At 39.4% G+C, this 22,636-nt stretch overlaps 1 protein-coding gene across 1 annotated transcript in view; it reads right to left on the bottom strand.

Moving 5' to 3' along the window:
• Positions 1-2,547: 2,547 nt before the first annotated feature.
• CFAP99 (cilia and flagella associated protein 99) overlaps positions 2,548-22,636 on the bottom strand; it is a 62,153-nt gene continuing 42,064 nt past the window's right edge. The window contains exons 12-16 of the mRNA XM_064448989.1: positions 20,845-20,986; positions 19,549-19,700; positions 13,854-14,059; positions 5,380-5,542; positions 2,548-3,078 (exon numbers count right to left, since the gene is read on the bottom strand). Coding sequence (XP_064305059.1) covers positions 2,911-3,078; positions 5,380-5,542; positions 13,854-14,059; positions 19,549-19,700; positions 20,845-20,986 — 831 coding nt within the window. The 3' untranslated portion in view covers positions 2,548-2,910. The remainder of the gene's footprint in view (positions 3,079-5,379; positions 5,543-13,853; positions 14,060-19,548; positions 19,701-20,844; positions 20,987-22,636) is intronic.

Raw genomic sequence — 22,636 nt, 5'->3', positions numbered from 1 at the left:
GGTTTTTCCCAACTGCTTTGCCTTAACACAAGGATCATCTCGCCTTTCCTGTGCCCGGCCTCTTGGCTGTTTGTAGATAAACTCATAGCTTTTCCTGGTGACTTTCCTTGCCTTCTCCCCTGGGCAAACAGCGCTTAGAGATTCGTACTAGATTGGTTTTCTTTCTTTTTTCTTGCTTGCAATTCCAACGCATCTGTCTCTGTGTCTTTGGTTTCATTTAAATAATAAAATGCCTGTGGGATGACCTGGCCAGGCAGTCGCTGCATGTGGGCTTTGCCTCATTGCTGGGTCACCGGGGCTGGTTTGGCAGAGGGAGCCCTGTGCCACCCAGCCGCCACTTGTGTTGCAGGAGGTGTGAGCACCCTGTGTCGATGCTCATTGCAGGGCTGAGACCCCTTGGTCTTGCTCAGGTGATCTGGGCCTCATTACACTGCAGTTGCATGTGAAGGCTTTTGTGGTCTGGCCATTTATACCGCAGTAAGAGAGCTCTGGATGTGCAGCTTCCGGCACTAAAAGGGTTTCTTAATGAGCTTGTCAGTAAGATCAGACAGGTGAAGCCTTGGATTTTGCAGGTCTGTTTTTCTGATGATTTGTCAGCCTTGTTCACCTGCCCTCATCTTTTGGCTGCAAACAGTGTAACAAATGTGTCAATGTTTTGTTACTCATGAATTATTCATGCAGGTGTTTTGGTGGAGTGGGATGAGTGTAAGGGCACAGCTGACTCTCAATTATCTGTGCGTGGATTAACCAGGTTGTGCCACAGACACTACCTGAGGCAGCAGCGTGAATGCAGCTGCATTGCTTCAAAGCTCACCTGGCTCCAATGGCATTACAGCTGCTTCTGTAACATAGCGCTAACAACTTCGACCAGCCCTTTGCTGGCTCTGCTTGGGATCACCTCAGGTTTGTGTGTACCACACTGCTGGAACAGGAATACTAGAGAAGGTGCTCTAGTGACGAGGGGCAGAGTGGTTCTGGGTAGGATCTGCTGCCTTCAACACCAAGTTATCCATGTTTGTCAGGAGGAACGTGGTATTCTTAACATTATTCTGTGTATTCTGTTGCAAGACCTGCCATCGCTGAAAAATCAATAAGTGATATTGACATAAAATATCAATATAGGAAGATGTTGATACTTTTCCCAAAAGACTCACATTCTTTTATGTTCCTTAAAGCATTGATTCTGAAGATGACTTTATGCGTTAGATCCTAAAGTAACGATAGGGCTATTTGTGACTTCTGGTGGTAAAAATTCCACAGCTGGATTATTTGGAGTCCTCTGTTCCTCAGTCCTTTCATTTGAGAGCAGGGAAAACATGGAGAAGGAAATAGTTATGGATCAGACAATTGCAATTCAGTAAAAATTTTGAAAACTGCGTCCAACATCACAGGGGAAGAAGCATGCAGTATGATGGGGTTTTGAAGTTTCCATATTACCTACCTAAATACACCTGCCTATCTATTTGTTTAATGATGATTTTATTTTTCTTTTAATTCTCAAAATGCAATACACATCAAAAAGTTTAAGGGGAACTATTCAGCTATGCAATACCCCAGAACCATGACTGTCAGCCCTGTTAATTGCTAGCCTGTGGAAAACAGACATGTTACAGTCACCACTTGGCTTTGTTGCTCTGGAATACAATTCAACAGAATGCTGAACAACCACAAAGGAAGAGAACTCCCTGCCACCAAGGGTTTGTCATTTTTAGCTATTACAATCCCCTACTAGACAGTGTCATAGTTCCCTCTTCTCTGTAGTTCTGCTATCATTCCTTCTTTTCACTATTCCTACTGAGCATGAGTCCTACATTACTTTTGTGGATTACCGTAGCATTTGCTCTGAATGAAAACTAAAGCATATTTTATCAGCTTGTGGAAGTGATCTTCGCAGCTAGGTGGCAACAAAAGAATTCCATTAGGCTTCCTTCAGTAGAAAGTGAGAAATGTAGTGTTGTGAGAGCATTAAAAGCAGATGCCTGACTCTAATGTCAGCGATGGTCTCCTTCAATTTAAATATTTGCAATAGCCATAATTAAACACTTAGTAACTGGCATCGAGTTAAAATAGAAATATGTTACATCATCTTAATGTCATCTGCTTTGCAGATTTTAATTCAGATTTATATCCTCCTTGGCTTTGTGCCTAGAATAAGTCTTGTGATTTAAAGGCTGTTTTACATAGTATAGAAATCATCATAGAGGGCAAATTATCTTCTAGGTGAGTAACAGAGTTTTGACTTTTTCTGGAAGTAGCTTCCTAAAGAGATCAAGCAATGTTACGTTTTCCTTCCACTGTTTAAAGACAGAAGAGATTCATGTCTGCGAATAGAGGGATGGTCTGTCTGGGTCACTGAATCTAGACTCCGGCTCCTGGAGGCTATCACATCATCTAAACCTTCTAAAGAGTTTTTACCTCGTCCCCTAAACCAGTGTTGAAACTGGTGATCTTCTTACACACACTTACTGTCACGTAAGAAGACGTGTTAGGAGCTTGGGCTGACCGTGCCTTCTCAAAAGATGCAAATGTAAACAGTGTTGCTTGTTTTTTGCCCTCATTTTTATTCTTTTGGAAGATGAGCATAGCAAACCATGGCATAGTATACAATGATAACAGAAATACAGATCTCAACACTATTACCCAGATATTTACTGTTCTGCTCTAGGAGCTCCTATGGTAAGGTTTCGGTTTCTTAAAACTTTTGATTCTAACAGAAAAAAAATGTATCATTATAGCTTAAAAATAAAACTCTATTACCAAAAAATTAACACATTTTTATTCTATTGTGCCTGTACGGCTCATATTTTTCTAATCACACTGTAAAGGTGAAATAAAGTTTAAAATTCAACCTTGTAGTAAGTGGTCACACTGGCCGATTTCCAGCAGGCCTGAATTTCTTCCAAATGTATTTTATTTTACTTCAGAGCGCAATATACAGGCCGTGGCTCCACTTCTTGCTGCCTCATAGGCAGCCATTTTCTGAGCTGTTTCTCTGGCCATGAAGCCACGTTGAAGGATCCTGAACCGTCGTTCCCGACTCTCTTCCAGTTCCTTCCAATGGTTCCATTGCAAAGAATCCTGCAGAAAAGACACACAGCTGATCAGACTGCAGAGACTGTAGTGGTTCTCTTTAGAGGATATACTGAACTTCTATTCGATTGTCTGCGTGTCTGTCTGCCAACAGTTTATATGCTAACATCATTGGGAAACAACATCAAACTGGGCATGAAGACTAGTAAGGTAACTTGAGTGGTTGCCCAGTTTAAGACAAATTAAACAGAGCTGCAACACTCCACAAAATGTTAAATCAAGATGAAAGTACATCTGGATGGTTTGCTCCAGTGCTGCTACCTTATGTTCTTTCCTTGCCAACAGTTTATTCTTGAAGCCATAAATGAACAGTTGCACAAACCCTATCAGACTCTACTGGTTTGCTGATTCAAAAGCTGGTTTCACAAGGGAGCATTCCCAAAGAAGCTCAGAACAAACAGAAAGCTGCTACTTTTTCATCTGATTCTTTGCTTAAAATGGTAGAAAAGTACTTTTTTTTTCATTAATGGTAGTTTTTCTTATGGTTAGTTTTCCAAATTGCAATATAAATTCTGTTTTATTAAGAATGTAATAGTCATTTATAAACAAATGTTACCTTGACTTATAGCAGTACAAACTCAGTGGGCCTAAAGGGCCACCACAAGTGTAAGTGAAGCCATAATCTGGACTTTGAACTTCAGTACAAGGGGTCAGTGTCCCTTTTTTTCCTGCTTATTGAGGAACCTAAAAGGTAGCAGTACAAACCGAATGCCAGACACCTACCACATTACAACTAAGGGAGGAATTTTCTGCTCTAGTCATACTAACACCATTTTCAGCAATACACAGTGCAACTAGGATAAAGATGCTGCTGAACATATCGGACCAGAATTGTCCCACTTCCCTGTAGTGACACTTGGATTGGGTCATGCAGAGCTGAACAGCACTAATGAAAGATACACCAAGACAGCTAAATAATTTATAGTAACCTTGAATATTTTCCACTGTCTTTTTCTTTTTTTTTCAGATGTCTTAACATTTGAGCAGAACATAAACAAAAGCACTGTGACACCTTAAGAGACTTACTGTGTAAAGCGAAGCTCAAGAAAAAGACAAAATCTAACATCAACTTTCAAATCCTAGCTTTCTTGCTTAACCATATGACACCTCAGCACTCACACAGACCCATATCAGCTAGACAAAAGTTCTAGCTGTGGATTTATAATTTCTTGTTGTTTACATAAAAAATGTCTCACATGTGTAATTATATGGCTGCTTTCCTTTGAAGTCTGCATTTATTGCTTCTACTTTACTCTGGACTCCATTCAGCAAAGTGTTTAAGCATGTGTTCAAAACCTCAGTTCAGAAAGCCGCCCCAATTTAGGAAATGCTTTCTTCAAAAAGGTCTTAAATGTTTTTGTTGCTGCAGATAGACCTAGTTTTCAATATAAGCACCTACAAATTTTGCTTGCCTGAAATGGGGATTCTGAAGGCAGCAAACATTGATACTCTGAAAGATTGCACTATTTTGGGTTTTAAACTATACACACTTGACAAATACAGTTTTCCCCTTCATTGAATTCAGCGTCATCTAACTTTCTGACAAAATAGGTAAAGAATTATTATTTTAATGGATTGGGAGATTTAGTTCTGATTTTACATTGGGCTGGTACAGCTTTTAAAAAGTGATCCCATCGTGACTGTTCACTGCAGGGTTCCATATGCTGTGGTACACATACTGCTACTGGTATATGAACCACTTCTAAATGTTAGGCATGCACAAGGCAATGGCAGAGGCGGCGGCAGCAGCAGGAGCAGCAGTTCCTCACTGCTTGTCTTTAGACACTTGCTAAGGAAACCCAACCAGTGTGAACCAGCAGAAGGCCTACAAGGCTACTGGTGCTTCCATCTGATGTTGTGGGACCAGGCTGAGGAAAGGTGAGGTAAAAACCATTGGGAATGATAAACTGAACATGCCTGGGGTGAGACGGGAGGTGAGTGTCCCCGTTTGGTGTATGGCGTGTGTGTGACTGGAAGCTGAGAAAGGCAAGAGTTAGGGACAGGGGGTACGACGTCGTTTTGATGGGATGTGAGTGTGTGGTAATGAAAGTGGGAAGCTGAGTGTCATACGGACGAGCCCTGCTCTGCGGTAGCAGAACGTGTGATAAGAAGGTGAGGTCAAGGCCATGGTTTGGAGAAATGATGCCTAGGCAGGAAGCAGGGAGCTGTTGCTGCCAGTCATGTGTGGCACCATCTGCCTCGGGCCCCCCTGCCAGTGCTGGCAGTTGAGCGAAGGTCTGTGAACAGCAGGTCTACTGCAGAGCTTTTCTCCTTATGTAACTCCCAGACCTTCCTTGATGCGATGCTGGTTTTCTGGGGGATAATCTTTAAGAGTCCTGCTTGCTTTTTACGCTCCGTTTTTTTTTCTACAATCTTCTTCTGCAGGTTTAAAATGCGTTCATCTTTCATAGGCCTTTCACCAGACTGGGGCTTTCTTTTCTTTTCTTCTTGCCTGCAAAATAAAAAAGAAGCAATGAGAAGGTAAAACAATATCAACCCACAGAATAAATCCATCTAAGCATATATTATCTTGATAATAATGAATTTTCACTTGCTTCTGGGAACCATCTAGACTCAAAACAGGTTTAAATAATATAGCTCAATGAATGCAGTATTCACAACTTGCTTCTTGTTGTTTACAGAACAGCATTACTAAACAGTATAGAATCATTTCTTCCCACAGGATGCCATGATGACAATATCTGAAATGTTTCAAGCCTGACATGACATTCTTTAGAAAAAGCATGTGCAAAACCTGTGATAATACTGCAGCTTTTTGCTTCTGAGAACTATGGAGTTTTCCTTATATGATCATTAGCATTCATCTCAATTGCTGTATGCCTTGGCAAATGAAAGATTTTATTTTCTGTGTGATCTCAATGCCCAGATTCAGAATCTATAGGATGGTGATGTACTAATTAACGTTAGTGGGTCTAGGTGAGCATAAACAGATAGCACCATGTGCAGCATACAAGTAAGGCATAAGAGAGGTTATCAGATAGTCTTCCTTTCTTCCCCTTCTATTGTAGCTACTTTTCTGTCCTCTGGAGTTTACATTTTATCTGGTTTTGCTTACTTGCACCCAACTGGCACAGTTTACTCACAACTTCTTCCTCTAGGTTACACCACCCTGCACAGTGATTCACTTAACCTCCAATTTTCTCTTATGTTGAATATTGCCCTTGAATTTGGCTCAGTATGATCAAGATGTAGCATTAATATTATGTCATGAGCAGCTGTGACTCTCTGGCCAAAATCAGAGCTAAAGTAAGTGTTAGACCTACCAAATAATATACAAAATTATATAATACATAACCAGGTTAGATCTGATGCCTTCTCTCAGGTAGCAAGGATAGTTTTGTAAAAGGTCCTTTTATATTGCAGAAGTACAACATTACCATTGTTGTTATTGGAAACCATATGAAGACTCCACATGACCAAGAGCAGCGTGCACTGGGGCATTGTTCGGGCGATCCTGTGACTGTTACTCTGTCAGTGGCAGGACTAATTTCACAGACAGGGTGCCCCTTGGAAATGTATTACAACATAACTCTTCCCTTATCTCCTCGGTCTTATATCACAGTGTTTTCAGTATAAGGCCCACTCTTCTCAAGGAGCTGGAGGAAGTTCCTTCTGATGCTAAAACCACCAATTTGCCTTAAAGTGTCTGCAACAAGATTCCAGGGATCCAAACACTTCTTTCATCTGGGGAGAGATGGCTTTTGTCTGCCTTGTTAGCTTCATCTTTGCTGACAGAAAACTCCCCGTAAGAGGTGTTCTTTAGAGCAGCCATTCTGGACTACAGTTCCCAAAATCCTCAGGAGCTGGATGAAGGGAAGGTTTGACCTGTGTTACGTTCTGAAATGACTGTGAACTCTATATAAGGGGCATGGTTCAGCTTAGCTTCTCGTTTCCAGTTGCTTTCCTGAGACACTTCCTGAACCTCTCTGCACTTTGTGTCATGCTATCTGGTTACGATAACACTTCCTTATCCTCTTTAATACTGTGACATACTCTGCTACACTGAGATTAATTTTTAACACTATTCTGTAAATCTAAAAATCGTGCACTATCATGTCATATAATTGAGAACATGGATTATGTCTATTTGCATTGTAACAAGGCATTGCATTCCAAGGGATATAGGAGAATATAACAATAAGGTTTTATGTAAACACTTGATGATTAAATATTGTCAGTGGGAACAAGCAACAAAACCTTTCATTACATGCAAATCCAGATTCTTGTAAATACAATTATAGGAAATACAGCAAGAGGTTTAACATCATGAAGCAGCAGCAGCTGCTCCTGAATTAACATTGTAAATAGTTGCTTATACTCAGACTAATATTCAGTCCTCTTCTATGTGAAGTCATGTGCCAGTCTTCTACGCTATTCCAAAAAGCTGCCAATCCGTAGCTTTTCAGATGCCACACCACATCATAACAGAAACTCAAAGAGAGGAAGGAATGAAAAAATAAATGTTAAAATTCTGGTTTTCTGTGATGGTCAGTTGAGAACTTTCAGGAATCATGATAAAAGTAGTTCATACAATCTCTGTCACCCCATATCACATATATCCTAAGGAATTAAGGTAACAGCCAGTCAGAATGGAGTAGTACATAGTTAGAAAAATCCTCTCCAGATTCAACAGAAAATGGTGTGATAATTTATGAAAACAAATATGGAGAAACCATTTTAATTTTACTTTAAAGTTTATTTACTAGCTTGAGCACCTTGAATGAAAACCAATCTTTAAGAATCATACTAGTTCCTAAAATATAACATCAAATCGTTGGTCCAAAAGAGGATTTGTTAATATTCTTTTCTTTTGGTTTCAGACAAGAGTCTTCCATCCCTTTATGAGTCTGCCACAATTGAAAAAATATTTCCCTAGCAAAGACTTTGAAAAAATGTGTCATGTTTTTGAAGTCTGCATGTATTTGAAATGGTTTAACTCTAGTTTTTGCTTAGTGACCTTTCAGTGTTAAAGAATGAAATGAGATTCTTGAATGTGCTTATGGAAGTTTGTAGTAGTGTGGGGCGTACGTATAAACTACTCAAAGGAGGAAAAGTAAGGGATTAATGAAAGATTCAACAGAATATGCATATATAAGGAAACAGTGACATTTTCTTTATCTACCACCTATTTCATTCACTATTTATTTTCCATGTAAGCTATGTGTACAGTGAACAGCAGAAAGATTTTGGCTTACTATGATGAAGTACAGAACAATTCCGTCAGTGATGGCTAAAATATAAGTGTCTTTCTACTTAAAATAACGTTCCAGGCATCATAAACTGCAGTATTTGTTGTCTCAGTGATTTCCTTAGTGAACAGAATGAATTTTAAAAATATGTAAGTATTTTTTTACTTTACATTTTACAAACTTGTAACAGAGTTGGCAGTCCAGTGTCTTCTTATTTACATATCCCTTGTAATTATTTAACTATCTGCCCTGCAATTTTAGCATCTGGCCAAATGGACTCTAGGTCCAGTAGGTCATCTGGCCTCCTGCTGAAGAAGCAGCAATTCAACATGACAGATTTTCCTGTAGGAAGTGAAAACAATTGGAACAGTTGGACTGGGTCTTCTCAGCTGTGTTTAAAAAATGGGGAATCTGAAGATTTGCACAGAGGATCCCTCCTGAAAACCACATTTTTAAACTCCACCTGTGCATCAAAAGTGTAAGGACACAGATGTATGACAGCTCTCACTGTCTCAATACTTGTAGGAGATGGAGTAAAAACGGCTACTTGACCATTCTAGGCACCAAAGTATCAACTTAAGCAGATAGGAGTGTATTTATAAGCTCACCTTATGAAATGAAGTCTTGTGCAATAAACACAAATATATTTCTGAAGGCAGAAGTAGGATTGCCTTATAGTGCAGTAAACAACTTTTTAAAAATTTCCTCATACTCTCTGTCTCAGTGACTAGGACTGTACTTCACAATACCTTGGGTTTTTTTTCTGTCCTGTGCTATATAATTCTTAGTTATTGCAGTGAATGCTTAGTTATTGCACTGAGGAAAATTAATGTATCTAACTGTTAATAGTTCACTGTTGAGGGAGTTATTATTGTGACATCTGAGAACACCACACTATTAGATTGATCGCTATTTTGTACTAATGTGAGGGATTTAAGCACTCAAAATCTGTCTCCATTCCAAAACAATTTACTCATTAATCACCTAATTTTAGGTGTGAAAGTGACTGTTATCCATAATGGTGTTTTCCTAATTTGAAATAAAGATTATGAAGCTGTATAATCAAAGTTCATTTGCAGAATCATAGAATGGCTGAATGTGGAAGGGACCTCTGGAGGTCATCTTGTCCACCCTCACCTGCTCAAGCAGGACCATCTAGAGCCAGATGCCCAGGACTGCATCCAGGCAGCTTCTCAGTATCTCCAAGGATGGAGACTCCACAGCCTCTCTGGGCAACCTGTGCCAGTGCTCCATCACACTCACAGCAAATAAGTGTTTCCTGGTGTTCAGAGGGACCATCCTGTGTTTCCTCTTGTATCTCTTGTCCTCTCATTGGTCACCACTGAGAAGAGCCTGTCTCTGTCTTATTTATACCCTCTCTTCACATATTTAAATTTCTGATCCATCATTTCTGATACATTTCCTCATTCTGTTTCAATGCTAGTGAAGAACTCACTACCAGCAGGAGGGACTGAGAAACTAAATCTTACCGTCCTTATTGCAAACACAAACAGAACTCTTAAGTATTTATTAAATTTGTGAAATTAATGAAATCACAAATATTATGAAGCACCAAAGTCCCTTATATTGCTAATTATTTCACTTTTTAAATTATTTTAGGCTATGTTTTTGAAGAACTGAAGCAACAGCCACACATAGGGATGGCATGGTGCTGTCTGCCCCTTCCCTCAGTTGTGTGCTGCATCACAGGGTTGTGCTGCCAGGGCATCCTACAGGGTTTTGAGGATGGGGCTCCATTCTCTCCTCCTCACCCAGAAGGTCTTTGACCCCATAAGTCAGACCTGGACACCCCACGGAACACCTGCTTTAGGGAGCTTGTTCTGCTTGGAAAGGACTGTCACAGCCATCCATCCATAACCCTCCCTTCTGCTCGTTCTCCTCTCCCTCCTCATAACCAGCCTTTCCCCTTGTCCTGCTGCCATGGCTGCCCTCACACTATTTCTACCCCTCCCCAGTTTGGGCCAAGAGAGAAGCGTTACACTGGTGTGTGCTCAGTGCCCCTTGGCAAGGAGGGGTTTGAGCACTGGCAGTGGCAGGAAGAGAAAGGAGTGTTTTGCCACCTTGGCAAACACACCATCGTTTGTAATCCGGTGCTGAAACCCCAGCGTGCTACATCGTTACGACAGTGCCAGATGGGGACATGGTAAACTTTTGCGCTGGTGGGATTCTGTGCATCTTGTTCCTTGTAACGATTTTCTGATTCTTCTTCCTCATACACAGGGAAGTCAAGGAGGATTAGTGACAGTTCAGAGTGTCACCCTGGAACAGCAGCTGCTACCTTTACCTGGCTGTTGCCCTGGCTTAGAGAGGGGAGGAGGCTCAGGCAGCAGGCACTGTCCTGTCACTTGAAAATGAGCAGGAAAACAAACAAGGCAGGAACATGAGCCAAAAAAAAAAAAAAAAAAAAAGGCTGGCTTCTCTGTACCTTATGTGTTGTGGCAGTGGCTGATGGGGACATGGATAGTGGCACCACTGCCATCTATGTGAGACAAACAAAAGGATAGTGTGGTGTTCATTAGACGGGCTTGCAGAAGAGCAAGGAATTGAGTATGTGAAGTTTTGTGAGATAACTTTCCTCTGGACAGCTTTAAACAACATGAATGGTGAGAGTATTCAGTCTCAAGACCAGACTAAATCCAACCCAAAGTAACCCCCCTCAAACCACAAATAATGTGGATGGAGGGAGCCTCAGCACCAAATCGTTTGATCTGTTGCTTGATTCTTAGTGCATTAAATTAGTTGGAGTAATAGATGTAGCCTCACTGGAATGAGAAGGAATTGTACCTGAAGTACACAAGCACATAACTTTAGTACATTAGCATGTATTCAAACACTCATAAAACTTTGGTGCTCATGTTCGAAAGCTGAGAACGCAAATGTTTGACCACTTCATATGCCAGTGCTGATTTTCAAACTGTGTGAAATTCTAGCAATTAAAGGGGCGTCCTGCATATATACTGAATTGATTCTTAAGTGTTCTGCAAGTACTCACAAAGCCAGTGCTGCAATGGATGTCACAGCTTTCAGTCTATTAAAGGCTGATGTCTCTGTAATTTTTCATGTTCCATTTCCTATTTTGTTTAATATAGCTCATCATATGCTTGCTCAATGTGCTTCTTTTGTGTTGATGTACATCTGTTTGTAAATGATACTGAAAGGAACCTGCTTGGTAGAGACCCAATTAAACTCCAGCTGACACTAACTAAAGCACATCTATTTAGCAAAGCTTAGCTGCCAAACTTCAGCTGATTAGCAGTAGCCTTCAACATAATGAAATTTAAGATACAACATGTACTTTGATATTGATGCATAAGGCTTTCTTATGAAGAATATTGGTAAGATTTGCTATTCTATCCCTATAATTATGATTTAATTCTGTAAACATAAAAATTTGCTTTTTACATCTCCTGTGCAGTGTATCAATAATACAACCCACACAATTACTCATGTTGACTTGATAGATATTTCAGAATTCAAGATTTGTAAATCAGGTTTAACACACAAAGCCTATAGTTCGTTCAGAGATAAGTAAAAGCTGCAGCAAAGTGTCTAGCATTTGTAAATAGGCCAGCATGCTGTACTTCTATATTATCTGAAATAATACCATCAATTTGCATTCTAGATGAAGATGCATTAAATACATTCCCAAACAACAACATTTCTGGTATACTTTGATGATGCCTCTTTATAGTAGATACTCCCAAGTTACGTACATAAATTGCCTGGGAGCCATGAAAGGAAATGTCTTATAACATATATAATGAAACTTGGTATTTTCTTTATTTGGAGAGCAAACAGGGCTCCATTAAAATTACTGTGTTACTTATCATGAGCCTGACTAGAAGCTTGCAAATTAAGTGTTTAATTTCATTTGGATTCTACCATCTTTGGCATGCTGGTCTGTTCTAAAAAACAATTCAAATGTCAGGACAAAAAGTGAATCGAAGTTTGCTTCTCATTCAAGCATAGCTTATTTTGGTATCAGAACAGTTTTAGATCTGAATTAAGCCAAAATGTCTGCTTTAAAGAAGCCAAGCACTATACAAAATTCACAGACTGCACATCTAGCATAACAAATGATTCTTTATGTAGTTGCTAGTGAAACAGGTTTTATGTAGTATTCTTAATGCCTTGTTTGCACCTCTAGTGGAAAGCGATGGCTTGAGTTCTCCCACAGGCTTTTACAACAGTGAATGTTCAGTGATGAGAGTGTATTTCCAGCTCCAACTCCATTTCAGGTTCTTTAATCTTAAAATCTTTTCTCGATATATGCCATAGAAGAGAGGGTCACTGATCTATGCAGTCAATCCACTGCAGCTGCAGTTATTTATTCGTTAAATTCATTAAACTATCTTCTTAAGTACTAACATAATAAAACCTCAGTCTGTCGAGATTAACTATCACCAACAAACCATATCAGAGTTGGGACTAGTGAAAACTAGTTAAATGAATACATCAATACTGCCTTTGGTAATTGAGATTTAGAATTGGGTGATAAATCAATTACATGAATTTAACTCTAGGAAGCCACCTTTGGTATTTCAGCAATAAACACAAATCTAAGATATGTCTAAAGACATGCGGTTTTAGCCTGACAGAATATGTCTTCAGAATGCCAGCCTGAACTGTGCGGAATAAATATGGCAAGACAAGGACTAACCTCTCAAACACACAAAAGGGAAAAGGTGAAAGACAGCTTGCAAGAAAACATTGGCAAATAGTCAAGATACAGCAAAAATGGCATAAGACCAAAAGGTGTGCCATATTTTACACTTTTACACAGGCTTTCTTCCTGCTCAGCTTTATTTGTAAATAGCTGTACTTAGATTTTAAACTCTTTGTGGAAGGGACCTGTCTTCTGCATATGTGAAGCATCTATGATGGTTATGGATCCTTCATGACAATGAATAATAAATATGATAATGAATAATAAATATGAATAATGAATACAAAATTTTATCAGAGCCTGTAAGCAAAGATTTTTCTCTTTGATCTACTGCTATAAAATATTTAATTTATAACTTATTATTGTTATCAGAAAATCTTCTTCCTAAAATATTTTAAACTTCTAGAGTAAGGCCTGCCTTTTCATATAATAAATGAAGTTCAAGGAAGAATACTACAGCCGTAATGTATTGGTTTCAATGAAAATGAGAAACCACTTTAAGTAGCAAGCTAGAATGATTCTAATAAAATCAAATTAGTTCTGATTAGCTGAAAAAGAACAGATGAAAGGTAGAACTTATTTCTGAATATATAATATTGGCTCTGAATTCTGCGGCAATACTGTCAACACTAGCTTACGGAGTGTCTTCAACCATAAATTCAAAATGTTGAAAAAGATTTGTTAAATCTGATGTAAATTATTGTCAATAAAGAGGAAATTCTGGCCCCAGTATAATCCTTGACAAAAGTCATACTCATTTATAGAAGGGCAGTATTTTGCTCTCTACTGTTTTTATTCCTCAAGGGGCTAGCAAAATATTAACAAAGTTGCAATGTCTTAAATGTCACATGCTGTTTGATACTGACTTTAAAGCAGCTGCTCGTCCAAGTTCTGCTCTGAACAGGGAAATCTGGTCCAGTTTGTCTAGAAGAAGTTGTTCCTTAGCTTGTTTTTCATGAATTATCTGGTCTCTCTTCTCTTCCTCTGCTGCCTTCTGTGCTTCTCTGAGTAGAGCGAGGCGTTCACGTAGTTCCACTATTGACATTTCACAAATTAAACCATGGCCACCAGTCTAGAGAACATGAAATATAGGTTTAAATAACACTGTAAATATCAAGGGGAGAGTAAATGAGTAAAACCAGAATATTTTGATTGTGTTCCAAATCATGCTGAACATATTTTGACTACAGGAAAGATAGGGTCAGCCCTAACCCATTATTCAGAAGCTGTTTTTAAGGCTTACCTTTCATATGTGTTAAAACACAAGGCTCATAAAAATTTTAATTAAAAAGCACTGAAATATATAGTAGATTAATCGTAAATACAACACATTTACTATCAAAAAAATTCTAGTTGACTTATCTTTTAGTTTTAATAAGACTTTTGCAGTTTTTAAGTGTGTAAAACTGCATATGTTTCAGTTTGTAAAACCAGAACAGACTTTACAGTAAAAAATATGATTTTTTTGTATTTTGCTATTTCCAAATTATGGATTTGATCTATGATGGCATCTACTATTTTTATCTGAAAGGACTAGGACTAAGCAATGCTTTGTACCCAGGAAATTCCGATCTTAATACCCAAAGTTAAAATATTCAAACCTGAATGTTTAATGAAGGCTTTTTAAAATCCACTTTGCAATTCGAGTGATAATGAGCCCAATTCTGAGACATAATGAGAGACTTCTGCACCTTAGTTTGCATTCAAAGACAGATAATTTCCAAACAGGTTTGTGAACACCTGAAGTTTTAGGCCATTGCTCTTACAAATAGTCTTCCCTTCCTTTTGTCTACACATATCTACATCAGCATATATGGAAAACTTGCATAAACCCACACAAATATAGAGCTTCTGTGTAGCTTTCTTTGCAAAATTTAATCCATTTCACACAAAATAATATTCTTCTGTCTATCTTAACACAGTTTTGGTACACATCTTTGGTGTGTATCTTGTACCATGGCATGTCATAAAGGCATACATGGGTGCAAGAAGTCAGGATGCTAACCTGACTTGTGCTATACAGTTGTATAACACTAAGAGTGAAACACTGGTTAGGATTTTAATCAGAAGACCTTGCTCTACTTAGTTCCATAGAAATAGTGACAGGGGTGTGTGTGTGTGTGGAATCCAAAAGAAATACCACTCCTCCAAATTGTATTTCTCAGACTGAAATTAAGTGCTAACGATAAACATATGCAAGTAAAACTCATTAAAATCCTTTTAATGGAGAGATATTATTCAGTTAAAAAGCTTTCCTTTTTTCAAGCAATCCTTTTTAGCAGGGAAAAAACAGCCCTTGTATTGAATACTGAAGAAGTTGTTGACAGAATAGTAGTCGCCTTTCTGCTTTTGAGCTTTTCACAAAATAGAACATGAAGGGGAAGGAAAAAAAAGCCAGGAAAAGAGCACAATGCTCTGTCACAGATAGATGCTCAGATTGTCAGTTTGGCTGCAATAATTGACCTGGGTCCCATCCCTCTTCTGCAGTCTGGGATGCCATCTAAGCAATCTAGTCAGGTACTCGTCCTCCAGTGACCATTCTCTGGCTGTTCAGAGCAGTGAGTCCATGAAATAGGGGGAAAGCCAAGAGAGATGAAGAAAACAGTAAGGGGGTGTGGGGGTCAGGGGCAATAAAGTGACAAAATAGAGTACCACAAAAAAACCAGGCTTGGCTCTCTTCCTTTACAACATTGGTGCTTATGGGCGATTATTACCGAGTCAGTCTGGAGAATCTAATGACACAAGCTTGTCAGTGAAGAAGAATGTGTCTTGGATGGCCATCTCTGGGGACTTTTCAAAGATTTCCAAAAGCCTCTCCTGCAGTGTTGGTCCACAGAGCTTCTCTTTCTAAAGCTTCAAAAGTTGAGTCAGTAAGAAGAGATCATCACTGGTTTTTCACCTAAAGCCTGACCCTTCAATTTTGGCTCAGTGGTTTCTACTTCTACACTCCTCATGCATACCAAACATGACCTAAAAAATGGTCACCGGTAGCATCAGATTGATATGAGTTCAATATTAAGAAGTCTTTGTTTTTGCATCTCTCTGAAAAATATGTACTACCATAGGTTACTGAAACAGTAAATGATCATTTATCTCCCCTCAGATTTCATTTTAGAATGAATTTGCAAACAGCAAGTGCTATACCTTGCCTCTAATCTAAACTAGTCAGTGACTGTCAAGTTGTATTCACAGGAAGTGAAAGGAAAATGTTTTCCAACAGGGCATATATACCGGTGGTAGTGTTTGAGCATGGCAAGCAGACACTGAAAAGGTCCAGGAAAAAGAATTTGTAGAAACATAGAATGGTAGAAGCTGAGTATTTTGAGTGTCTGCATTTCAAAAATATTCAGTAAAGACAGTGAAGTGGTTCCTAAAATATGAAAAGTCTTATACTCATGCAGTAGATAATGCTGGTATTCATGCAACTTAAGTACCATCAAGGGAAGAACTGGGTACTTTAAAAATTATGACAGTGAATGAGAATTTATGGACACATACTTAATTTCACTAAGTCTGAAAAAGTCTTTTGTACAAATTAAAAAACAGGGCAAGCTATCACCAAAAGTGTGCTAATTCACTCAGACAGCTATTGTAATAGTGAATATAAGGCAACTGTGAAGTTGAGATATAGAATCATAGAATGATCTGGGTTGGAAGGGATCTCTAAAAACCACGTAGTCCAACCCCCCCTGCCATGGGCAGGGACATCTTTCACTAGATCAAGTTGCTCAAAGCCTCATCCAACCTGGCCTTGAACACTTCCAGGGATGGGGCATCCACAACCTCTTTGGGCAACCTGTTCCAGTGCCTCACCATCCTCATTGTAAAAAAATTTCTTCCTTATGTCCAATCTACCCTCTTTCAGTTTCAAACCATTGCCTCTTGTCCTATCACTACAGATCTTGGTAAAATATCTTTCTCTGTCTTTCTTATAAGCCGCTTTATATACTGCAAGGCTGCAATAAGGCCTCCCCACAGCCTTCTCTTCTCCAGGTTGAACAACCCCAACTCTCTCAGCCTGTCCTCATAGGAGAGGTGCTCCAGCCCTTGGATCATTTTTGTGGCCCTCCTCTGGACCCGCTCCAGCAGGTCTGTGTATTTCCTGTGCTGGAGGCCCCAGAACTGGATGCAGTACTCCAGGTGGGGTCTCACTAGAGCAGAGTACAGAGGGAGTATCATCTTCCTCGACCTGCTGGTCACACTTAAAAAGACGTGTGCAGCCCAGGATATGATTGGGTCTCAAGGCTGCAAGTGCACATTGCCAGCTTATATAAAATTTTTCAGCTACCAATATCCTGAAGTCCTTCTCTGCAGGGTTATTCTCAATCAATTCATCCCCCAATCTGTATTGATATTGGGGATTGCCCCTACCCAGGTGCAGGACCTTGCACTTGGCCTTGCTGAACTTCATGAGGTTCATATGGGCACATTCCTCAAGCCTGTCCAGGTCCCTCTCCTTAAGTGTATCAATGGCACCACCCAGCTTGAGTCATCTGCAAACTTGCTGAGGGTGCACTTAGTCCCACTGCAGCATTAGGGAAGATATTAAATAGCATTGGTCCCAGTACAGACCCTTGGGGGATACCATTCATTACTGGTTTCCACTTGGACATTGAGCCATTGACTATAACTCTTTGGATATGGCCATCCAGCCAATTTCTTATCCATCTAATAGTCCATCCATATAATTCAGGTCCATTTTCTTGTAATATGACCTTTATGGTGACTCCATTTTCAGCAACCTTACACTTTAGTAACCTTACGCATAGGTTAAGCTTGAATTTTGAATGGGTTTTTCATATATGACTTGAAATATGTGTTTTCCTGCTTTTTCTTTTGAGATGAACTAGATGAGAAAATGTATTTAAAGCCACATTCCGTACTGAGCAACAAACAGTATTTCAGTGGAAGCTCTATGTGAGGGATCAACAGCCACTGTAAGTGGCAATGAAATGAACTAGGTTTAGAAATAAGAAAGTACTGACATTCCAGTCACCTTCATTTTCCTGAATGAGAGCCTGCATAATTTTACAGAAGTTGTTGTAACTGAAGAAGTAATGACATTTCCACATCCAACTACATCATACTATTGTGCCTCTGCAGCTTACATCTTGTGACTGAACCATCTGGGTAACAAATATGCCATGACACCAGCTAAAGGCTCTGCTTAGGGTTGACACCATGTGCAACTCTATCCAAAGCAGTAAAAGACCTATAGATTGGAGTACCTTTTGGCATTTCCGTGCAGACAGTTTACAGTACCTGTGGTGTACAATAATTCTTTGTGCTCTTCACTTTTTTCCCTGCTTTTTCCTTTGTGGTTCAGGAGTATTTCTCCACAAATGGGTAGAGTGATTCTGGGTTTGAAAAAAGAGAATTGCTGACTTTGGCTGGAAAAAAAGTGGAGAAGTGATGGCAACAGCCATAAAGGCAACCAAAGAGAGTAAAGGAGGATGGGACATCTGGGGACCTGAATTTATTCTTGTTCACTTATTTCAAACATGAAGATTGAATGTGTTCTAAAATCTGATAAATGAGATGGGGGATATCTGATGGTTGCAAAGATAGTAGGTAGCTTTGGAATAAACGAATGGCTCAGTTCTATTCAGAGGAGCAGGAGATAAAATCAAAGCATCATATTGACTGTTCCATCAGCCCCAGGGAAGGAAGACCTGTTCCTTTTGTATGGTTTCTGCAGAGTAGCCATGATGGTTTTTTAATTTGTGATCCTCATTTGAATATTCATGAAATGAAAGAAAAAACCCAAAAGGATTATATTTAAAATTGGTAGTGCAATTTTATATTATTCTACATTATTCTTCTTTCAGTGTGGATAAGAGAAATGGGAGAGTATTTTCAGCTACTCTGTTTCTGATTTAGTGGTAAGAGAACAGATTTCCAGATGCTGCCTAAGTCTGGAAGTTCTGCAAAAGTGGGCATTGCAAAGCCCAGTCTCAGGAAATCTCAGTTGTCATGCATCAATAGTAAGTCCAAGGAGTTTGGGATGCATGTACCGTAGACCTAAGCACACTCACACAAGTTATTTGCACAGTACACGCAAAACAGCCTAGCAGGTTTTGGGTTCTCGTGACATTCTTTTTCATACCTGAATGCTCACAGTTTTGAAAGAAAAGGAAATTAATTTTGCTAATGCCATGGCGATCACCACTACAATATGAACAACTGTACATCAGTCCAAACTTTGTGTTCATTTAGTCCTTACCCAGGACTGACAAATCTCTGAATTTGTGTTGCAATCACTTACCAGTCTCTTTTTGAAAGATATCGGGAAACCCAGATGCTACTGGAAATATTCAAACAAAGTTCAAGGGCTTTAAGATTTAACTTACCATCAGAATATTCTTCCTGGTAAAATTTTAATTTTAAAAACTTTGTGAAAGTTCCAGTTCAGATCTAACCTTTGTGTCATGGGGTCACTGTACTTAATGCTATGCACCCAGACTGTGGTATATCTGCATACAGTATGCAATTCCTCTGAATGTGTGAAACATATACAATATCCTTTTATGTAAAAATAGTAGTTTTTCCTTTTAAGCTTACCTCAGTTAAATCAACAAACTTGTGTCTGAGGCTTGGTAAAGACTCAATAGCTCGTATTTGTTGAATTAGTTCATATCTTTTCCTTAGCTTCTCCTCCTCTTCTTCTAAAGCTTGCCGAAGAAGTTCTCGATTTTCTTCACAAACTTCCTGAACTGAAATAAAAGAACTAATCTCTGTTAGCTGGCTGCATGTTTTAACAAGTAGTCCATCTGGAGGAAAATTCATATGCATTTGTGAATAACAATAATACTGATCTAAAGGTACTTGAGGGAACAGCTTGGCATTGGTGGGAGGGATGATTAGAGAAACAAATTAATACTTCCCACCTCCACTATCTATCATTCTATTCAACACATAAAGGTACTGTATATATACATAATCACTTTGAATTACTGCTTTGTCATTTCTGTTCTAATTAGTGCATTCTGTTTCATTATTTAATAAAAGGATATTATACAATAGCAAATATTCATAGTTTTGATAGAAATAATTGAATTGCAAAGGCTGGTAGGCTTTACTAGGCCATTTCAGAGTGACTAAAACCCTCTGCCACCCTCAACCCTTACTGATAGAAGTATGGAGATGCATGAGGAGAGAAAAGTCTGCTCACCAAAATATGCACAACTAGAGGCAACCTGTTCATACAGTAGATGTTAACATGGCGTTGCACTGGGATATGTACAGCCATGCCAGTCAGAACAGCCTTCTCCATGGATTTCATTAGCTAATGCATTAACTGTAGAATTATCTTCAAGAATAGTGGAGGATGAGTAACATTATTCCCCTTCATCCTAACAACTGGACTGTCTTGGAGGTGGTACATCCTTCTCCCTTGTGATACTGTCCTTCTAGGAGATGGCTTTTCTTTCCTTAGCTACAGCCGCCTTCTCTGGAGAAGACAATAATCTTGAGCCATGATTCCTTCACAGTGGTTGCTAGGCAAATCCTCTCTTAACGATATGAATCACAACAATCTGAGCTTCATAACTTGATTTGACAAAATCACAGTTATTCACGTATGCTACTTCTACATGGAAGGGAAACTAGTTGCAGAACATTAATGCTGTATTTCTGCCTTTCAAACAAAGAGTAATTCCCATGGCCAGTAGCTTAGAATTTCTGATCCACCCATTACCAACTTATTCCTGGAATTCATATTCATGCATTCATAGAAATGTACAGCCTGGATCTTTCCCTAAACTTCCCTTTCCTTTGTGTAAAACTTGTAATTGGCCCACTAAGATAATTTGGGGACATTTGGCATCATCTCTCATTCTTCTGACAATATATAAATACCTATTTGCTGTTTGTATTTCTGGAGCTTTATTTTTGCTTGCTTTGCATTCTTGTGTCCTTCCACGACCTGCTCCACCAGCTCTCTCATTTCTTTCTGTTCCTGTAGACGTTTCTCTGCATGCTGGTGCATCAGCTCTGCCTTCTAAATACCAAACAAACAGGTGAATAAAATTCCTGCTAACTGGTGATCTGAGTGCCTCAAATCACTGAAATAGCACAAGGACAAATGGATTTAAAGTATTATATCATCCACAAAAGTAGCAGAAGACATTGGCTGGGAACAACATAGAGACCCAGTTTTAAGCTCCCCACTCTATGTTTTATTTACCCACAACACCCCTCCATAACATTTTCACTGCTATCTTCCAGGATTCCCTCCCACATGTTTCTAAAAGCAGACAAAATAGCCATCTCTAGATTTGGTTGCGAGATACCAAGATGAGTGCCAATCTAATACACAGCTGGTTATGTGCCTGCAGGAACTTCTTGGGCCTAAGTTATATCCCTATAACATACAGAAAGTCCACTTTTGGCTACCATGTTCCTTTCTTTGACAGAAATGAACAGGAAGCAGGAGACTGGATTTTCCCAGACTATATTCCTTACTGTACTTTCTGGTTTAGGTAGAAGACTAGAGATTTAAAAGGAGGAACGTCAGCATGACAGCTGTTGGTGAATGGGGAATTGGTGCTCAGTACTTCTGGAGGTCTCCATATGGATGAATTGCCTTGCTGGCATCTGTTGGCAAGCAAAGGGAGCTGCCTGGAATTGGTCAGGTTAGAGCAAGTCTGATTTGAACATCCCCAAATCTACACATATTGGGACATTTCTGTTAAGAAATAAAACACTGATGTTCTGAAAGTGAGGTGAATATAATAATTACAATAATTTTTGAATGAGTATGAGTGATCACACCATGTATATAGCAGGGTTCACTTTAAGCTCTTGCTACAGCCTATCTTGGCAGAGAAGGAGCTCATTAAACACATTTTCCTCTTGCAGCATTGCCTTTATGAAAACTCGTATGTTTGTGGTTGCATCTTAAGTTGCTGAGACACTGCAGAGATATCTGTGAGAGGTGGCCAAGAGAGAAGTACTGGCTGGCCTACAGGGCATAGCATCAAACTGGGCTAATAGAAAAGTCTGTGATAGTTACTATGAAAAATTTAAAATCTATCACATTATTTATTTCTTGATCACTTGATCACTTGTTTAGTTTATAGGGAAAGCACTGGAAAAATGTAATGTGAGTTCAGAAACAAAAAAGAGATCTAGCAATGTTTTTGCTAGAAAATTTTGCTAGGAAATGGTGATTTGCCAGATTGAAGGGTTGTCCGTGAACCAGCACTGTGCCCTTGTGGCCAAGAAGGCCAACGGTATCCTGAGGTGCATTAAAAGGAGTGCGGCCAGCAGATCAAAGGAGGTTATCCTCCCCCTCTACTCAGCCCTAGTGAGACCACATCTGGAGTGCTGTGTCCAGTTTTGGGCTTCCCACTTTAAGAAGGACAGGGAACTGCTCAAGCAAGTCCAGCAGAGAGCCACCAAGATGATCAGAGAACTGGAGTATCTCCCTTATGAGGAAAGGCTGAGAGACCTGGGCTTGTTTATCCTGGAGAAGAGAAGACTGAGGGGGGATTTCATCAGTACCTATAAATATCTAAAGGGAGGGTGTCAGGATGATGGGACTAGGCTCTTTTCAACAGTGCCCGCTGACAGGCCAAGTGTCAATGGACACAAGTTGGAACACAGCAAGTTCCACCTCAGTATGAGAAAAAACTTCTTTCCTGTGAGG

Source organism: Phalacrocorax carbo, chromosome 4 (assembly GCF_963921805.1).
Source record: "Phalacrocorax carbo chromosome 4, bPhaCar2.1, whole genome shotgun sequence".
NCBI classification, from domain to species: domain Eukaryota; kingdom Metazoa; phylum Chordata; class Aves; order Suliformes; family Phalacrocoracidae; genus Phalacrocorax; species Phalacrocorax carbo.
The sequence above is the reverse complement of the archived record's forward strand: the minus strand, read 5'-3'. Positions and strand labels throughout refer to the sequence as shown.